General features: G+C 41.6%; 1 protein-coding gene across 1 annotated transcript in view; it reads left to right on the plus strand.

Annotated features, from left to right (window-relative positions):
- Positions 1-21,981, plus strand: part of LOC145394560 (retinoid-inducible serine carboxypeptidase-like) — a 79,818-nt gene that overhangs the window by 26,105 nt on the left and 31,732 nt on the right. The window contains exons 2-6 of the mRNA XM_080268401.1: positions 10,027-10,262; positions 20,485-20,625; positions 21,097-21,186; positions 21,419-21,529; positions 21,642-21,891. Coding sequence (XP_080124527.1) covers positions 10,101-10,262; positions 20,485-20,625; positions 21,097-21,186; positions 21,419-21,529; positions 21,642-21,891 — 754 coding nt within the window. The 5' untranslated portion in view covers positions 10,027-10,100. The remainder of the gene's footprint in view (positions 1-10,026; positions 10,263-20,484; positions 20,626-21,096; positions 21,187-21,418; positions 21,530-21,641; positions 21,892-21,981) is intronic.

The raw sequence follows: 21,981 nt of genomic DNA on the forward strand, positions 1-21,981 counted from the left end.
TTACAGGAATGAGTCAAGCTCGTATTGTCCCGTGTCTTAGACCATATTTATCGTACATATCCTTAAATTTGTGAATTGTTTTGGCACACACTATTTCATTCGGTAGTGCATTCCATTGATCAATTGCTCTGTTTGGGAAACTGAATTTCCTTACGTCTTTATCACCTCTCTTCTTATGCAGTTTTTTTGCAGTGTCCTCTTGCTGATGCTTCTCCATATGTTAAGTAATCATTTATGTCTATTTTCTCCTTTCCTGATATGCACTTATATAGCATTATCATGTCACCTCTTTTCCTTCTCTCCTGTAGTGTTGGTAGATTCAGTTTATTTAGTCTTTCTTCGTAGCTTAGGTCCCTTAAGCTTGGTATCCATCTTGTAGCGGCCCTTTGAACTTTTTCAATCTTGTCTATATGCTTTTTGAGATTAGGACTCCAGACTATTGATGCATATTCCAGGGTTGGTCTAATGAATGATGTTATTATCCTTCTTAGCATGTCTTCATTTATGTATGTGAATGCTATTCTCATATTTGCAAGCAGTGTATACATGTTCCGTACCTTCTCGCTGATGTGGTCAGCCTGAGATAGTCTGTTATTGATAATCACACCTAGGTCTTTCTCTCTTTCTGATGTGTATAGGGTTTTATTTCCTAGCTTATAATCCCAATCAGGTCTTTTTCCACTTTTACCAAACTTGATTACATGACACTTGTCCACATTGAATTCCATTTGCCATGTACTACTCCATTCCTGAAGTTTATTTAATTCTTCTTGTAGCTCTCTACAAGAGTCTGTGCTAGTAATTCTCCTTTGTATTTTTGCATCATCTGCAAACATATTCAGATAGCTCTCATTTCCATTGTTACTGTTTATATAATTTATGTACACTAGAAACATGATTGGTGCCAGCACCGAACCCTGTGGTACTCCACTAGTCACTTCTTTCCATGATGAGTAGTTTCCTCTTAGTACTGTCCTCATTTCTCTCTTTATGAGAAAGTCTTGCATCCAACAAAACAGTTTGCCTCGAATTCCTCCGTGATGGTACAGCTTCCATAAAAGTGTTTGGTGTGGTACTGTGTCAAAAGCTTTCTTGAAATCTAAATAGATACTGTCCACCCATCCTTCCCTTTCCTGTATTGTGTTTGTTACTCTGTCATAGTAGCTCAACAGATTAGTAACACATGATTTTCCTTTTCTGAAGCCAAACTGTCTTTCTGTTATCATACTGTGTTCTTCTAGATGATTTACCCAAGCTTTTCTTATAAGCTTTTCTAATACCTTGCTTACAACACTGGTCAGTGATACTGGTCGGTAGTTGAGTGGATTTTGTCTATTCCCTTTCTTGAATAAGGGGACAATATTTGCTTTTTTCCAAATATCAAGTAGTTTACCTTGACTCAAGGATTTCTTGAAAATTAAAAATAATGGTTTACTTAACTCCTTTGCACATTCTCGTAACACCCAGCATGTGTGTGTGTGTGTGTGCGTGTGTGTGTGTGTGTGTGTGTGTGTGTGTGTGTGTGTGTGTGTGTGTGTGTGTGTGTGTACATATGTTTGAGACCGGTGATTGAGACTATGTATTTGTTTATATAAAATTCGTGTGTGTGTGTGTGTGTGTGTGTGTGTGTGTGTGTGTGTGTGTGTGTGTGTGATCTCCCAACCATAAACATTCCTCAGCATCTTATCACCTCACAATAGGAATGATTTAGATAAGGGAAAGGAAATACTTCCTATTCTCCCACTTTAACGACCTAAAATTACCATCTATCCATCGTGAGTACTGAGTTATAACAATAGATTAACTCTAGAATATGCTGCCAGTCACGAAGAAGTGCTGTGAAAAATGTGTAGACCCAAATGTTGCCTTTTTCTGTCAATGAACCACGTGATATAGCTGCGAAGTGACGAAAATCTGGGCTAAGTAGTAGTAGTAGTAGCAGTAATATTAGTAGTTGTAGCAGTAGTATGTTTTTTTACTGAGGTAGTTAGAGGTACTAGTCTATATGGAGAGAGAGAGAGAGAGAGAGAGAGAGAGAGAGAGAGAGAGAGAGAGAGAGAGAGAGAGAGAGAGAGAGAGAGGCTGGAGTTATGACGTCGCGTGTTCGTGTTCACGTTTATGTGTGTGTTTATAGATACGAGGGTACGTTTTTATTGGCTTTGCTCAAGTGTTTGTATGTTTGTGCATGTGTGGTTGCATATGCATACTGTACATGACTGTGCGTTACTCGACGGTGTTTATATATATACCGTTGGTGTGCAGGAATGAGTCAGGCTCGTACTGTCCCGTGTAGTAAACCATTTTTATCATACATATCCCTAAATTTATGAATCGTTTTGGCACACACTGTTTCATTCGGTAGTGCATTCCACTGATCAGTTGCCCTGTTTGGGAAACTGAATTTCCTTACGTCTTTGTCACCTCTTTTTATGCATTTTTTTTTTTTTTTTTTTTTTTTTTAGCAGTGTCCTCTTGCTGATGCATCCCCATAGGTTACGAGTATATAAAGTACTCATTGATGTCAATTTTCTCTCCCTGAGATGCATTTATGTAGCATAATCATTCCTCCTCTTTTCTTTCTCGCTTGTAATGTTGGTAGGTTCAGTTTTTCTAGTCTTCATACCGTAGCTTAGGTCCATTAAGCTTGGTACCCATCTTGTAGCTACTCTCTGTGCTTTTTCAGTCTTATCTGTGTACATTTTGAAATGAGTATTCCAGACTACACATACATATTCCAGGGTTGGTCAGATGAATAATGTTATTATCTTTCTCAGCATGTCTTCATTTATGTATGTCAATGTTATTCTCCTATTAGCAAGCAGTGTATGCATGTTCCGTACCTTCTCATTTATGTGGTCAGCCTTAGAGTTTGTTATTGATAATCACTCCTAGGTCCTTCTCCTTTTCTGATGTGTAGGGTTGAACTTCCTAGCTTATAATCCAAGTCTGGTCTGTTTGCACTTTTACCAAACTTAATTATCTAACACTTGTCCACATTGAATTCCATTTGCCATCTGTTGCTACATTCATGAAGCCTATTTAATTATTCTTGTAGCTTTCTGCAAGAGTCTGTGTTTGTAATTTTCCCTTGTATTTTTGCATCATCAGCAAACATTTAGATAGCTTCCATTTCCAATGTTGCTGTCATTGTCATATATACTAAAAACAAAATTGGTGCCAGCACTGAACCGCTAGTCACATCCCTCCCTGATGAGTAATTACCCCTTAGTAGCCTACTGTTCTCGTCTCCTTTTTTCTGAGAAAATCCTGCATCCACCAGTACAGATTACCTTGGATTCCTCCTTGATAAAAGTCTTTGGTGCGGTACTGTCAAATGCTATCTTAAAATTTAAATAGATACTGTCCACTCATCTTTCTCTTTTTTGTAGTGTGTGTGGGTGTGTGTTGGTGTGTGTGTGGGTGTGTGTGTGTGAGTGTATAATAGTTCAGCACGTGTGTATTGGAGTGTATAATTATGCATGTGTTTTTGCTGCTTTATAGTGTTTCTGTCTAGGTGGGTATAAATGTATATACGTCACTGTAGAATGTATGTATGTGTATAATTGGGCGTATGCTTGTACTCTTGCAGAATATATGTGTGTATTTATGTATACCAGTGAATGTGTATGTATGCGAGTATATAGAATAAATATATGTGAATGAATGAAGAAAAATGGCGTGTAATGTTTGTATGTATGTATGAATGTGTATAAAAGTGTGTATACTACTTTATAAAACGTGTATGTACAATGTGTGTGTTGATGTTAATGAATGTGTATATGCTGTGTCTGTCTGTCTGTCTGTCTGTCTGTATATAAACACTTCAGGCTATTTTGTACCCTGCTTCCTTTGTACCATACACGTGTCATACAAGATAATTCAAAACATACACAACACTTAAAATGCGTAGTAGTAGTAGTGGCGGTAGCGGAAGTAGTAGTAATGGTTGTGGTGGTAGAAGTAGTAGTGATGATGGTAGTTAGCGATGGTAGTAGTGTAGTGGTGGTGGTTAGTGATGGTAGTAGTAGTAGTGGTGGTGGTAGTTAGCGATGGTAGTAGTGTAGTGGTGGTGGTTAGTGATGGTAGTAGTAGTAGTGGTGGTGGTAGTTAGCGATGGTAGTAGTAGTAGTAGTGGTGGTAGTTAGCGATGGTAGTAGTAGTAGTAGTCATGATGATGATGACAATAATGATGATGATGATGACGATGATGATGATTTACACAAACTGAGGGTTGAGTGACAGGGAAGGGGAGTGTGAGGTTGGAGGGGGGCAGCGATATGGCGGAGGAGAGGGCGACATGGAGGCGATTTGTTTGTGGCCACCCCTTTGAAGTGTGTTTTATTGCTCAGGGTGTAATTGAGAACTTTTAACCTTTGCTTTTATATATGTGGATGTGATTTACTTATTGTGTAAAGGGATTTTTTGCTTCGTGTCTTGTCTGATAAGAGATGCCTGTATACCTCCTCCATCTTTTATCCGTTGAGGCATTGTTGATGGCGTTGGCAATGGTGGTGATAGTGGTAGTGGTGGTGGTGGTGGTGATGTACACACTCCATTGTCAGCATTAGATATAGTGATTGTGTAATATTTTAATTTCTGACCTTGTGTGTTTATGGAGAGGATTGTGTAACACGCGATTTGGCGGGAATGTGTTTGGTTTAGTGAGGTAGTTTCTCTCTCTCTCTCTCTCAGAATTAATAATCTTAACCTGATACCCCAGATTCAAGAATATAACTTAAACTTCTTAACTTTAATCACGAAAATTTAGCACTTCTTCGTGACTAGTTTTCACCTAAACCTGGCCCAGCTTTTCGTCCTTTTGCTGGTTATTTCACAGAGCAGAATAAGACAATGCTACGGCCCTGCATAATCTCCAAAGCACTTCTTGGTGACTAGGATCATTCTAGTATTAACCTATTGTTACAACTTAGCATTCAAGATGGAGACAGAATGATGGCCAAGTTCAAGTGAAAAGAGTATATGCTAGTGGACGAGCTCTATAAACTCTTATTACCGGTATCTATCTATAAACTCTGCCTGTCAGCTTTATTTATCAGTTTTATTTAGTGAATGTCTGTCTGTGTGTCTCTATCTTTGCTTGTTTACAGTATGTTTTTCCATCTGTCGGACTGCCCTCCTATCTGTCCGTGGATCTGTCTGAATAAATTATTTATCTATATCCATTTATCTACGGTATCTGTCCATCTCCATCTCTTCATAGGTTCATCCATCCACCCGTCCATGCATCAATCTTCATCCTATAACACCAAATTAGAAAAGCCAGATGCATGAAATCAGTCAACCTAAAAATCCATATAAACATAAGTATCTTATATGTAGGTCAGTAGGCATTTATGAGAGAGAGAGAGAGAGAGAGAGAGAGAGAGAGAGAGAGAGAGGGGAAGAGAGAGAGAGAGAGAGAGAGAGAGAGAGAGAGAGAGAGAGAGAGAGAGAGAGAGAGAGAGAGAGAGAGAGAGAGGTTGATTCTTCCACTTTTCATTGTTCATCCTATCTCACCCTGTCTTTTGGTAATAATAATAATAATAATAATAATAATAAAAATAAGGTAATTATTTACCAGATGGGCGCGATGATTCCACCTATAAAAACCTCACGATCTATCTCTTGCCAGACGCCATAATCCCTTAAGGGGTTGCCATTTGACTTTGAGTTATTTGTTTTACAGGGAGGGGCACTAACCCTCCACCAACCCACATGTTGACACGTAGGGAGCACGTATGGTTTGGTTATATGGTTACCACCCAGCATTGTAAATGCTTTCTTGGCTTACAGGAAACCATTTGACTTGTCACTCACGATCTCAGGTAAGTAATTTTGGAACGTACATAAGCAATATAGATAGTTAATTTTTCCACTGAGAGTGCAAGTAGTGATTGGAATAAAACAAAATATACCTATTTTGAGGTTTTTAAGGAAGCGGTTTACTGACAATCTCTCCGATTGGCTGCTTTCAGTAGACTTTGGCCGTGTTGTTTACCAACCATCACTCTGACTGGACTCGTCATCGTATTCCGTCAAAGCCATGGGAAACTTATTGACCAAGCCTAACCCATCCAAACCAAACCTAATCCAACCTAACCTCACTTGCTTTTGACAGCCAGGTTTCAAATTTAAGAAGTGCGCGATCTATCTTTCTATCTATCTATATACCATGGCTGCTTCCCCCAAGGAAAGGGAGGTAGCCGAGACAGGATGACACACTTCCAATTTAATCATGCACTCAAACACATTCATTCCCATCTTAGCCCCAAAGGGGAGAAGGGACAGATCCTCACTGCACCACACTACACGAGGGTCCTACTGCGCAGTGCAATCAGTGACATCCGCAGCAGGGCCTGGCAGCAGAACTGGTTTACCCCTGCCACATCATAATGGACCCATCCCCTTACCCGCACCAGACCTGATCAGACCAAATGCGGGAGAATATCCCCTCAGGGCAGCAGCAGCATTTATTCATTCACAATTTCTCTCCATTCATTTCTATCACGCATAGCCACTCTTCCTTCCTCAACAGACACCCCTCTCTCATCCAACGCTCTCTTCACACTGACCATCCATCCTAATCGTGGTCTTCCTCTCAGCCTTACACCTCACATCAGATCTAGTTATCTCTTTTACCAATCGCTCCTTATCCATTCTCTCCATACGTCCAAGCCATTGCAACAACCTCTGCTCAACTCAATCAGCCATCTCCTGAACAACTCCAGTTCTCCTTCGCACTTCATCATTTCTCATTCGATCCATATGCGTCACTCCACACATACTCCTCAGGCACATCATCTCCATTACATTCAAATTTTCCTCTCTGCTACACCCATATTCCATGTTTCAGCCCCATATAATGCAGTCAGTATCACAATATCCTCATACAGCCTTCTCTTTACATCCATTCTAAGCGAACGACATCTAAACACTTTTTTCATTCCTTCCAGCACCTTTCCTACTTCATTCATTCTAAACTTCACGTCTGCATCTATTCTTCCATCCACAGCAACATCTGACCCTAAATACTTAAAACACTCAACTTCTTCAAGCAACTCACCATTCAAAACTATATTCATCCTTCTACCATCTACCAACCTCGTACACTTCATCACTTTACTCTTATTCTAATTTACTTTCAATTTCCTCCTTTCACACACCCTTCCAAACTCCTGTACCAACTGTCTCAATCTCTCCTCTGAATCAGCCACCAGTGCAATATCATCTGCAGACAGCAGCTGCTTCAGGTTCCACTCTCTACCGTCAACAGTCACCAGACTCAGACCTCCACCTAACACTCTTGCATTCACCTCCCTTACAACACCATCCATATAAATAGTAAACAAACAAGGCTTACATCACACATCCCTGCCTCAGCCCCACTTTCACGGGAAACCAATCACTCACAGTTTTTCCCACTCTTACGCATGCTCTACTGTTTACATAAAAACTTTTCATTCTGTTTAGTAACCTACCATAAAGTCCATACAATCTTAAAACAGTCCACAAAGTTACCCCATCAGTTCTATCACTCTTTCTCTGAATCCACGAATGCCCAAAACATTTCCATAGCTTTCGCTAAATACTTTTTACATACCTGTCTCACAGCAAACTCCTGACCACGCATCCTCTCCCTCTCCTAAAGCCACACTGCTCATCACCAGTGACTCCCTCTGTACCCTTTCTAATTCTCATAATTAACACTCTGCCATACACCTTACCTACAGCAGCCAACAGACTTATACCCCTAAAGCTAGTACATTTGTACTTATCACCCTTACCTTTATACAACAGGACCACACAAGCACTTGCCCTATCAATTGGCACCATACCTTGCACAGAGCACACATTCAACAGTCTTACTAGCCAGTCAACAATAGTCGCTCCACCACCTTTCAGGCATTCTACAGCACACCCATCCATACCTGCAGCTTTCCCTGTTTTCATCTCCTTTACTGCCTCCTGCACTTCCTCCACTGTGATCAAAGAATCATTCAGCTATCCCAACACATTTATTCCTTGGACCCTTCCATCTGGCACAATCTCAACCTTCCTTTCCTCCTCTGCATTTAACAATCTTTCAAAATACTTCGCCCATCTCTCCCTTACTGCATCCATCTCGGTTAACATCCTTCCATCCTCTGCTTTTACTCGCTCTTCCTTCCCAGACTTTCCCTTTTGCACCCTTTTCACCTCCATCCAAAACATTTCTTATTCTGTTGAAAATTCTCAGTCAACTGCCTACCCCACCTCTCATCTGCAGCCACTTTCGCATCATGCACAGCCCTTCTTGCCCTGTTCCTCTTTTCCTTATACCTTTCATATGACACCTCATCCTTCTTCTGCAGCCACACTTCATATGCATGTCTCTTCTCTGCCACAGGCCCACAGCCATACTTCCTCGCACCACCATTGACTTCCCTTTCTTATACCACCACCCACTCGTCTCACACCACACAGCTCTTCCACATGCGCCACCACAGCATTCTTAAACAACTGCCATTCCTCCTCCACACTGCCATTCTCCTGATTTTTCATTGCTTTCCACTCATCTTTCAATTTCTCCTGATATGGTACTCTATCATGTTCTGTCTTTTATCCAACTCACTCATTTTCAAAACCTCCCTGCCACACCCAACTCTCCTAGCTCTCACCCATCTCTTACCTACTGTCAACCCTCCCTTCACCAGGTAGTGGTCAGACATATCTCCCCTCTCCTCTCATAACTCTCACATCCAACAGTCTTCCTATCACATTCCTGGACACATCCACATAGTCCATCAGTGCTCTATCAACAACCCTTCCACCCTTCTGTTTCACCCATATATACTTATAAATATCTTTCTTTTCAAACAAGGTATTTCCAATCACCATCTCTCTCTCAGCACACATCCGTGTCATTCGTTCCCCATTTTCATTTCTTCCAGGCACACCATGCATACCAACTACACCTTCAACTGCTACATTTCCTACTCTAGCATTCAGATCTCCCATCATTACCACATTCACATTTGCTCCAAAACTCTGCAGACACTTATCAACATCATTCCAGAAAGACTCCCTCTCTTCTTCATCCCTTTCACTACCAGGCCCATATGCACTCACAAACACCCACAACTCACGTTCAATTTTCACGTTCACCCACATCAGTCTCGATGACACCTCCTTCCATTCAGTCACACACTGCTGTACTTCCGGGCTCACTAACAAGGCCACACTTTCTCTTGTCCTTCTTCTATCAACACCTGAAAATCTTCCATTCACACTTCCAAACTTAGACTCACCTTTCCCTTTCATCTTTGTTTCATTCAAAGCTAACACGTCAAACTTTCTTCTCACAAACATTCTCCCAGTCTTCTCCCATTTAGCCTCAATCGTACTACATCCACGCACATTCACAGACCCAATCTTCAGGGTATGAGGATAACCCAATCCCCCATCCCTTTCGATGGCCTGTCTCTTTTTAGGAACTAAAAAACAGAGGAGGGGGTCCCTTGTTCCTTCACCCTGCCCCTTTTAGTCGCCTTTTATGACACGCAGGGAATACGGTGGCAGAATTCTTCCTAACACAACCTGGCCACAGAGTAGTAATACCACCCCATAGTGCAGCCAGATTGTGTCCCCTCTGCCACAGGGGGAAGTGCGCGATAGGAAAGTTAAATATGGCGGCTACTGTGGAATCTTAATGATTTAACCAAACCTAACGTAGCCTAACCAAACCTAATCCAACCTAACCTCACTTGCATTTGACAGCCAGGTTTCAGATTTAAGAAGTGCACTATAGGAACGTTAACAATGGCTGGCTACTGGCAGAATCTTTATGCTTTCTAAATCCTCATTTATTGTTCTTAGAGGTAATTTTATAAAAATTTCCGGTAGCTGTAGTAATCCAGGAATAATAACAAGTAACGTGTGAAAGACTCGTTTCAGTAGAAAATATGGAAAGGTTGCGTCTGTTTCGTAAATGATGATAATAAAGAATAATAATGATAATATTAATGATATGTAATTTCTTTTTGTCAGCTGCAGAGGTACCAAACCGCATCAAGCAAGGCAAGGAGACATGGGGATACGTCAACGTCCGCGAAAAAGCTCATATGTTCTTTTGGCTGTACTACACCACTGCCCCTGTGGACTACAAGACCCGCCCCCTGGTTCTTTGGCTACAGGGAGGACCAGGCGCATCTTCTACAGGAATCGGGAACTTCCTTGAGATTGGACCTAAGAATTTAGCACAGGAGAACAGGACTAATGCTTGGGTATGTGTACACACACACACACACACACACACACACACACACACACACACACACACACACACACACACCCTGTACCGTATTCATTAATGCATCATGAATACTCTTCGTTAAAAAATAACTTCTAGCTACAGGTCAGCCTAGTACCATACTGAAGTTATACAATGATACATGACTTCATGACTGGTGCCAGTATTCAATATTGGGATATCAAACGTATCCTAAGTACAGCAGTAGACATGTTTGTGTTTTCCTGGTAGGCCATCACAACATATACTAAGCCAGGTCCCTAGTAGGGTCATTTTGTGAGCCTCACTTTTATTCTTCAGAGTTTTAAAGATATTTTTTAATAATACCTTTTTTGTGTGAAGCAAAATGGTGATATGATTCAGTTTTTTCAAATTTTAGGATAATGTGGCCAAGAAGAACTGATGAAAGGCAAACAAAAGAGACTTCTGATAAATTTGCATAGAAAAAAAAAAATAATAATTTGGTTTTATGTTAGGTATCCCCAAAGGGGTAAGGCGTTGCCCCTGGGTAGAGGACTTTTGGACTGGAGCATGTAGCATTTTATGACCGGATGCCCATCCTGATGTCTACCAATGACCCTTGGGTGGATTCGATCCCCTGACCCTTCGGTCAGAGGGGAGTGCTCTAACCCACTGAACTACCTTTTGATTTACTTCAAGTTTCAGGACAAAATGACTGTTCTGCCTTGACTGCATGTTACTGAGCTCAGATTTCAGCCCTAGGACACATGGTATGACATAGCTAGATGTGACAGTGTTCTGACCCTGTATGAAATTTGTTGCTTTAGCAAAAGGTGCCAAGACTTCTACCAATTCAATAAGCACAGACTGATCATGATAAGTTAGCTTAGATACAGTAGTCCATAGTTTGGCCAACATTTTTTCAGGAATTTTCCATAAGGACTGAAGCATATTGACTTCAGAATTCCATTGAGTTAGTGTTGCTGTGTGAAGTCTGGTCTCTCCTTGTAGCAAATCTTTTGCATGAGTAGATTTTCTGACATTCACTACCAGGGCAGACACCCTTGATACAACCTACTGCAATGGTCCAGCTTCCCTCATTCCAGCATTTACAACAAACTGCAGAGTTTGTGAAAAACAGGGGTCGTGTTCAGGAAGGAAACTGCATACATCATCTGAAGAGTTTTGTACATCTAGAGACTCACTTTCTGATTCAGAGTCATTCTTTGAACTGCTGTCAGACCTTGTCTACCTGTAAAATATGTTGGTTGTGTTTGGGGGGCTTGGGGTCCAGAAAAGGAGAAAGCTTTAATCATGTTTGATGCATTGTCTCTGATTACATAAGACGTTTTGTTGGTGATCTAAAAGAAATTAACTACATCTTCAGAGTGAGAAAGGATACTCTCTGAGGTGTGATGAGCTGTAAATCTCTGACAGGATAACTTTATTGAGTGTTGCTTCCAGTAATGTATAAAGTGGGCAGTCACTCCTAGATAGGTACTCATTTGTCTATTGCGCCAAATATCTACAGTAATATTAATGTTTGGAACAAGTTTCATTATAGAGATAGCACTTTGTTGTAGCCCATCACACTTGTTTTGAAGAAAAGTTGTTGACAAATGGCTATGACTTTGGATAACATATGGCTCCAATGTACAGTACTTATTAAATCCTTCAATTCCCCTGCTTCTGCAAGTGACAGTGAAGATGGCAGTTTTGTCAGTATTAAGCTTCTGGTGTGGATGTGATGGTTTGAAGTGTTTTGTCTCCTTCCAGGTAGATGGTACTGTGGGTTAGGTCATACTTGTAAATGTAGAAGGATCAGCCTCAGACCTTTGCAGCAGCACTGACGCATGATTATGCTAAAGATAAAGAGAACAAAACCACAGCTTCAATAACACAAATTGCCAGTTTACTGAACTTTCAGTCAATGTTTTTCAGATGTCACAACCCAGAGGATAAAATGTATTATGTACTGTACCAATGGAAATTTCCTATAAAGTGTAGTGAACGGAAAAAGCAGTATAGAATGGGTACCATAAAACTGGCTTCTCTTGAGGATGATAATATTTACTATCTATCTATCTGTTGCCAGACGCCTCAATCCCATTTGGGGTGGCCACAAACAAATTTCCTCAACGTCGCCCTGTTCCCCGACATTTCACTGCCCTGCTCCCTACTCACATCCCCCTCTCTCATATACCTCTCCACCCCATCCCTCCATCTCATCCTCGGCCTCCCCCTCCCTCTTCCCCACTCCACCTCACTCACATACACTCGTCATCAGTCTTTCATCCTCCATCCTCTCCACATGGCCAAACCGCCTCAGTGTATTCCTCCTAACACTTCCTATCACATCCACATCCACACCACAACGCTCCTTTATATTCTCATTTGTCAGCCTGTCTCTCCATGTGACTCCACAGGCTCCTCTTAAATAACGCTTTTCCACTGCTCTCACTCTTGACTTGTGTCCTTCCAGCAACGTCCAAGCTTCACTCCCATACATTAGAGTTGGTATCACAATACTGTCATGTAGTAACTTTTTCACTTCCATGCTCACTTCCCTGCTTCTTATCACTGCTTTCAAGGAACCAGCAACCTTTCTTCCCTGCTATACCCTTTCAAGCACTTCACCCTCCAAACCTCCATCCTTACTCATCACACTACCTAAGTACTTAAACGTACTCACATTTTCCAATTCCTCACCATCGAACCTCACCGTACATTTACTGACTTCACCTCTCTCAAAGACCATCACTTTACTCTTCCCTACATTCACCTTTAGATTCCGTTTCTTACACACTCTCCCAAACTCATCCACCAAGCCTTGCAGCTCTCCTTCATCTTCACTCAACAACACAGTATCATCTGCAAACAACAGTACAGGGAGTTTCCAAACACTACCCTCTCTCACCAGGGCCACTCCAACATCCACTACCCTACCTTGTACTCCTTTTATTACCCCATCCATGTACAGATTGAACAACCATGGAGACATCATTGACACCCTGTTTCAATCCAAACTTCAAGTAGAAAAATTCACTCAGTTCATTACCCACACGCGCTGCAGCCTTAGCACTCTCATACATAGCCTACTCTTCACAGCATTCAACAACTTCCCATCTACTCCATATATTCTTAATACTTTCCACAAACCTTGTCTATCCACCCTGTCATATGCTTTCTCCAAATCCATGAAAGCCGCATACAACTTCTTTCCCTTCTATAGAAACTTTTCCACTAAAGATCTAAGAATGAATATCTGATCTACACAACCTCTTCCCTTCCTAAAGCCTCCCTGTTCTTCTCGAACTAATTCCTCTGTTCTTTCTCTAACTCTGTCAATAAGTATCCTGCCATACACTTTACCTATTATACTAAGAAGACAGATGCCCGTATGATTACCACACACTTCTTTTTCCCCTTTTCCTTTGTACAAGGGAATAATTATACCTGACTTCCAATCCTCCGGGACTCTACCTTCCTCCCAGGCTAATCTGCGCATTTTCCACATCCATTCTACTACTATCTCTCCCCCATACTTCAGCATTTCACCACACACTCCATCAATTCCTGGGGCTTTCCCCAATTTAACTTTCTTCATTGCTTCCACAACTTCTATCCTACTGATTTTTTCCTGTCTTCTCACCTCCCTCCTTCTCCCAGCCATTCCCCAGCCACTTATACTCGCATTACTTCCATCCTCTATGTTCAACAATTCCTTAAAGTGTTCTCCCCATCTGCTCACTTTTTCTCCTTTCTCCACTAGTATTCTACCATTTTTATCTTTCACTTCCCTGCTAACTTCTCTTCCACCCTGTCTTATTCTCTTCACCTCTTTCCAGAACATTTTCTTAGTCCCTCCATTTTTTTTTTTTTTTTTAATGCGAGAAAGAAGGAACCAAAGGCCATGAGCCCGCAGTAACAGTTCCCTCCAAGAGAAAAACAAAATACAATAGAGAGCCAAATTCAAGATCCGATCATTTTGAGATGCTTGGACACACTGCGTTTGAAAGACTGGAGATCATAGGCAGCAGGAAATACAGACAGAGGGAGACAGTTCCAGAGCTGACCTGTTGCATAAATGAAAGACTGGGAGTAACGGTTAACTCTTGCATTAGAGAGTTGGACAGAAAAGGGATGAGAGTTTGCTGCCAGACGGGTACTATGCGCCCGTTGTAGAGGTGGAGGAATGCAAGCAGACAGTTCAGAGGAGCAGTGACTATTAAAGTAGCGATAGAAAAGAGATAAAGATGCAACAGTGCGGCGAAGAGACAGAGGTTGAAGGGAGTCAGTAAGAGGAGGAGAGTTAATGAGACGAAAAGCCTTTGACTCCACCCTATTGAGAAGAGCTGTATGTGGGGAGCCTCCCCACACATGAGAGTTGTACTCCACACAGGGGCGAATAAAACCCCTGTATAGAGTCAACAATTGTGCAGGGGTAAAGAAAGAGCGGAGTCGGCTTAGCACACCCAATCTCTTAGAAGCAAATTTTACTAGAGATGTAATATGATCTTTCCAAGATAAGTCCTGAGTAAATGAAACCCCAAGCATGTTCAAGGATGATGCAGGATTAAGCTGAATATTATTAAACATTAGTGGGTATACCTGTGGAAGATTTTGTTGGGTTGATAGGTGTAAGAACTGAGTCTTTGATGCATTAAAAACAACCATATTATTTTTACCTCAGTCAGAGATACGAGCCAAGTCAGACATTAGGTGTGCCATAGCCTCAACCCTTGTTTGTTGAAGTAACTGTTGAGATGGGTGTTGCGAGAACCGAATGGAAAGGTGAAGGGTGGAGTCATCAGCGTATGAGTGGATAGGGTTAGATGTACAGCTTAGAAGGTCATTGATGGATAAAAGGAAGAGAGTTGGCGATAGGACAGAGCCCTGAGGAACACCACTGTTGATAGATCTAGGAGAAGAACGATGGCCATCTACAGCAGCGGCTATAGAACGACCAGAAAGGAAGCTAGCGATGAAGGCACAGATAGAAGGATAGAAACCATAAGAGGGCAGTTTGGAAATTAATGATTTATGCCAGACTTGATCGAAAGCCTTTGAGATGTCAAGTGCAATGGCAAAGCTTTTGCCAAAGTCCCGAAAGGAGGATGACCAGGAGTCTGAAAGGTAGGTGAGAAGATCGCCAGTGGAGCGTCCCTGACGGAACCCATACTGACGATCAGAAAGAAGGGTGTGATAGGAAAGATGCCTTAAAATTTTTCTATTGAGAATTGACTCGAAAACTTTTGAAATACAGGATGTTAAAGCAATTGGACAATAGTTGGAGGGTTGGGAATGGTCACCCTTCTTTGGGACTGGCTGAATGAGGGCAAACTTCCAGCAAGAAGGAAAGGTACAAGTTGACAGACGAAGGCGAAAGAGTTTGCCTAGGCAGGGTGTAAGCACAGAAGCACAGTTCTTGAGAACAACAGGAGGGACCCCATCCGGCCCATATGCCTTGTTAGTACTGAGGCCAGTGATGGCAGAAAATACATCAACTGAAGAAATTTTAATGTCAGCCATGAGGAAGTCAGAGGGGGGTAGTGATGGAGGAAGAGCACCGGAATCGTCTAAGGTGGAATTGGAGGAGAAAGTCTGTGGGAAGAGATCTGCTTTATCAGTAGAAGAAATAGCTACAGAACCATCAGAGTAGAAAAGAGGAGGGAAGGATGATGAGGTAAAGTTGTTAGAAAGATTTTTGGCAAGGTGCCAGAAGGAGCGGGAAGAATTCGAGTTGGAGAGTTGAGAGCATTTAGTATGGATGAAATTATTTTTAGTAGAGCGAAGAACAGACTTAGCACGATTCTGGACAGAAACGTAAAGATGATGTGATCCAGGGGTGGGTTGGCTCCGGTACCTTTTGTAGGCCCTCTCCTTGTTTCGGACAGCATTAGAACAAGCGTGATTAAACCAAGGCTTTCTTGCGTTAGTCAAAGGGTATGAGAAAGGAATGTATGCTTCCATGCCCTAGAGAATAACCTCCGTAATGCACAAGGCACACTCAGATGGCTCCTGGCCATGGAAGCAATAATCATTCCAGGGAAAATCATAGTAGTACTGCCTGAGGGCCTCCCAGTCCGCGGCTCCAAAATGCCACAGACAACGTTTCCCTGGAGGGTCCACAGGCCGTACCGGAGTGATAGGACAGGTTAAGGTAATAAGGTTGTGATCGGAGGAGCCCAACGGAGAGGAAAGATTAACAGAGTAAACAGAAGGATTAGTTGTGAGGAAGAGGTCAAGTATGTTGGAGCTCTCTCCAAGGCAGTCAGGGATACGGGTAGGGTGCTGTACAAGCTGCTCTAGGTCATTAAGGATAGAAAAGATGTAGGCTTGTTCACCAGGTGGATCCGTGAAAGGAGAGGAGAGCCAAAGGTGGTGGTGAACATTGAAATCTCCTAGAATGGAGATTTCAGAGAAAGGAGAAATGGATAGAATGTGTTCCATCATAGAAGTAAGATAGTTGAAGAATTTTTGATAGTCAGTAGAATTAGGGGATAAGTAAACAGCACAGATATATTTAGTCAGAGAATGACAGGAAAGCCGAAGCCAGAGTGTAGAGAATTCAGAAGAATCTAGTTCAGGAACACGAGAGCAAGATAAGTCGTTGCGTATATATACACAACAGCCACCTTTGGCTTTGAAATGAGTATAGAGAAAGTAGGAGGATACAGAAAAGGGTTTGCTGTCAGTTGCCTCAGACAGCTGAGTCTCCGTTAGAAAAAGACTCAAGTTCCTTCCAAATTCCTCATCCGCTCTCTTCTTACTCTCTCCTACTAATCTTTTCACCTCTCTCTTTCTTTCTGCATATAACTCTCTCCTCCGCCTCTCAACTTCTTCTGCGCCCCTATTTCTCATCCATTCATTGTATGCTTTCTTCTTTTGTGCCACAGCCTGTCTTACCTCTTCATTCCACCACGCTGTTCCTTGCACACCCCTCCGTCTTCTCTTCATCCCACACACCACATCACATGCTGCACATATTTCTTCTGTAAATACCTGCACACACCTTCCACGTCCCCCATCTACTCCAATTCATATTTGCCCAATCATTCCTCCACTTCTCTCTTATACTTTGCCTTTTTCTCATCCTCTTGTAACCTTTCCACTCTCCTTACAAATACTCCTTCTTCCCGTCCCTCCCGTCTTCTATTCCTCCATCTTAATTGGACCTTGATTCTGGCCACCACCAAGTAGTGGTCAGAAAGTCCACTCCCCCAACCTCTATAAGCTCTTGCATCCATTACACATTTTCGCATCCTTTCATCCACACACACACATAATCAATCATTGCCTTCCTTTCATTCAGTTCACCACCCACCCTTCTCATCACTCGCCATGTATACCTGTGGATCATCTTGTGCCTGAAGAGGATATTGGCTATCACCAACCCCTTCCCAGCACAAATGTCCACTAATGCACTGCCATTCTCATCTATCTCAGCAGGCACACCTCACTCACCAACTATTCCATCCACCTTCACATTACCTACTTTACCATTCATATCACCAATCAAAAACACTCTCTCATTCCTTCCAAACTTTTCCATGTACTCTTCCACATTTGTCCAGAACTCTTCTCTCACTCTGCTTGCACGTTCTATTTTATTTATAATATTTACCATAATGATAAATTTAGTTATTTCATGTGAAATTCAACAGTTCAGCATTAAATTTCAGAAACCCTAGCAAGATCTAAACCTATAAATATTTTTAGCATAATTTTTTGTTTTATTTCATGATATGAAACTGATTATTTCTAGTAATGTACAACTAATAGTTCAACTTCTAGTCATCAATAATTTACACCTGAAATAATCTACACCTAAAATCACCCTTTATCATGTAAATCATTAAACTGGTATTTGTCAAACAGGCATTAAAAATCATACCTGTGGTGACCTCCAGAACTGAATTAATTTACCTGCCATGCTCTGAATGTCATCATTATGATGGCACTAAGTTCCCAGGACAAAAGCACGGATGTCATGATAATCGTACTTCCCCCTTTTCATTTCTCACCAGTTACCCGTAAAAATTATGTGCACAGTCGTTTTACATAGCTTTATCTCTAGGCTCTTGAGACTTGGCCCTCTCCTTTTGTCATGGGATGTCCCCTCCCCCCTTTGCATGAACATATAATTGTTCCCCTGAGCTGAGGAAATTAAATCTTTTTTACTTTGCCCCTTGGAAAAGGACTAATATTATTGACTCTCCTCATCACATACACTGTCTACCTGTGTATCTATCTATCTGTTTATAGCCAGATGCCACAAGGGGTTGCAGTTTGTCTCTGAGTGAATTGCTTCATGGGGAGGGGCACTAACCTTCTGCCAGCCCACTTGTTGACACATAGGGAACATATCTGGTTTGATTATATCGTTACAGTATTTTAAGTGGTTTCCTGGCTTATGGGAAACCATTAGGCTTGTCACTCAATGTAAAGCCAATTGAAAATGAAAGGAGACTAGTGTAATAAAAAGTGACAGGAAAGATGAAACAGAAAGAGATGAGGGCAGACACAGTAAAAGTGATAAAAATGAAGGAGGCAATAGGAAGCACATTAAGTGAGTGGATGATGATTGCCACCAACTACCACCCATCGCATGCACCTGGAGAAAAATAAAAATAAAGTCCTCAGCTGAAGGACCAGCAGTCTGTTGCTTAAGAAATGTTACACCACCAGTTGAGTAGCCGTACCTTCAGTTACTGCAGCAGGTTAGAGGTACATGCTCCTGAAGTTGCACCGTACAGTAAAACCTCGATATAACGGACTTCAGTAGACCGGAATTCGCTTTTATCGGACTTGAGGAGCAACAGGACTAAATTCCTGTATGTCGGAAAAAGTGATAAAGCCAGAAGCAGTCTGGACTGCCTGACCACTTCAGGTATGTTCACCACAATAAGGTAAATAAAGGACATGTTTACCAGTGTACAGTATAGTATTATTATATATAGTATACCATTTGATTAATGTAATGAAGTTATAACACAGTATAGTACCACAATGGTAGTCAAAACAGTGAAAAAGTCAGGGTTAGCGGGGGAAAGTCCGGATGTCGCTTTTACTTGCATTTTTTGGGCTGGCTTGGGCCCCAATTGATCCATTATAGTGAAGTCTTACTGTATTTACAGCAGGTTCTGATGGCACCACTTCTGTCTTGGGGGGGGGGGATAATGAAATGTTCATACCCCACTGATTAATCCTTACATGACATTTTATAATTTTTAGGTATTTCATTGAACTGTAGTGTTACTCAGAAAGATGCCAGTATTCAATCTCTTAGTTAACATTATAGAACCTGGATAGAAAATAAACATTATAAAATTATAATACAACTATCCCTGCACAAGTAGAATAGACTCATTACAGTGATTACTCCCATCATCCTGATCATGTAATTCTTTGTATTAAGTAATATAGGCAGATTTTATCAGCTTAACTTTGTCTTTAGCATAAGTTACTGCTTCAAGCTCAGACCACGAATTCATGCACCAAATCCTGACTTTACGATTTCATAAACTCATTTGCAAAGTCAGGCTCACACAACGTATCTGTTGTGTGTGAGACGGAAGACAGAGCCATTCTCACACCAGTTACCAAGATCTCATCTGTCCACATTCTGTACTGAGACATACTGGACACATTCAGCAGTACCATCTGACATGTTGAGCAACACCAACTTTGTACGGTTCACGTCACGCCACGCTTCAAACTGAAGTTATCAGTTAAATGGTTGATTATTTCTGGTAATAAATCTGCGACCATTCATCAGATTATTCGATGAATGTGAATATCTTGCCCAGGTATTCATATACAAATGTGAAGACCTTGAAATCTAATAACAAGAATTCAAATACTGTACAAATAAACATAGTAACTGTATGCAAGCATATTTGAATACAAATACTGAATTCGAATACCCTATCTCTCTCTCTCTCTCTCTCTCTCTCTCACACACACACACACACACACACACACACACACACACACACACACACAGCAACAGAACATAGGCACCGGAGCTAGGCTTCTCAGTTCTGACATTTAAGGCAACAGTGGCCAGCCTCACTCATCAGTGAGTGGTTTTGCATAAGCAATAAATCTAATCATCCTTCAGATAGAACTCCTGTTGGTTCCATCTGGCTGATGTGCCGTAACTCACTAAACCACAAGGCATCATCTGATATGATTACCACCCAGTGTAGTAACATGTGTTTATATTCCAGACAAGTGAAGTAAATGTGGTATTTGTGGACAACCCTGTGGGCACCGGATACAGCTATGTTGAAGACCCCAAACTCCTGCCTCGTAACAACACCGCCATCGCTAATGACCTTGTGGCCTTCATGCGAGGATTCTTTACTAAGGTATTTCTCTCTCTCTCTCTCTCTCTCAGGGAAAGATTATCTGTTTGGTCTGCCTGGGGACTTGTTATAATTATGGTTCCATGTAGCTAGGTTTGAGCATTTGGGATGAATAGAGAATTAGAGACTGACAAGGAGAGTAAGGTGGAGAGGGGAAGAGGGAGACCATGGGTGGGATGGAGAGATGATAGTGAAGAGGTATATGAATGAGGGTGGTGTGAGTTGGAGGCAGGGCGGCCTTTTGATGGAAGGCAGAGTGACATGGACACCCCTTCAAGGATTAAGGCGCCTGGCCATTGATTGGTATGTGAATAGGTAGGTAGATGATAAATAGAGGTCATGACTATTAATGCCCCTAACCACCCATCTGTGATTAAGGCATCTAGCTATTGACAGACTTTGTCATCATTTCTCTTAAATGATTAATTAGTTAGCTCGTTAACAATATATTACTGTAATGTATTTCTTTTTCAGGTTCCCGAGTTCCAGACCATTCCCTTGTACATCTTTGCCGAGTCCTATGGTGGGAAGATGGCCTCACAGTTTGCTGTCACACTGAACAAAGTAAGTGTAGGAGTAGTATATATCTTTGTGTGCTTGAAGGCCTTATAGCATCCCATCATTAGCTGTTAATTTTGCATTAGTGGTGGAGAGGGGTTGCCTGTATGTTGGTTCCTTTGTCATGTTGTCAGTATAACCACACAGCTCTGTTGCCTGGTTATGAAAATATCCCTTTTTTTTTTTTTTAAATATAAAAAACAGCATTTGCTCATGTTATTTTGATTTTCCTCTGCAGGCAATTCAGCTGAAGAAGATAGACTGCCAGCTTGCGGGTGTTGCGTTAGGGGACTCATGGATTTCCCCAGTCGATGCTGTTTTGTCCTGGGGACCTTACCTATATGCCACAGTTAGTACTGGTGATGATATTGATGATGATGATGATGATGATGATGATGGTGATGATAGCTACGATGATGATAGTGTTGATGATGATCTCATTCTTCATTTTAATTTCCCAGTCCCTCATCGATTCAGCCGGTGAGAAAAGTATCGACAACAAGACCAAGGAAGTTGCCTTGGCTGTCCATGCAAAGAAAATGTCTGAGGCAACCAAGCTTTGGGCTGAGGCTGAAGACCTTATAGAAAATGTGACAAATGGGGTAAACTTTTATAATATCCTGGCCAGGCGGAGAAAGGACACACAGAATGTGAGATCTGTGAATCACATCAGGCAGCAAATTCCACTGACTACACTTGCCAGTCATCTAGGTATGTAACACTCTTTATTTATCCATCTAGCTGTTTTTCTGTCTAATCTACAATATCTGTATAACCATCTTTCGTCATGAGACAAATGAA

Source organism: Coenobita brevimanus, chromosome 27 (assembly GCF_032717465.1).
Source record: "Coenobita brevimanus isolate Jiangsu-jjx chromosome 27, ASM3271746v2, whole genome shotgun sequence".
NCBI classification, from domain to species: Eukaryota; Metazoa; Arthropoda; class Malacostraca; order Decapoda; family Coenobitidae; genus Coenobita; species Coenobita brevimanus.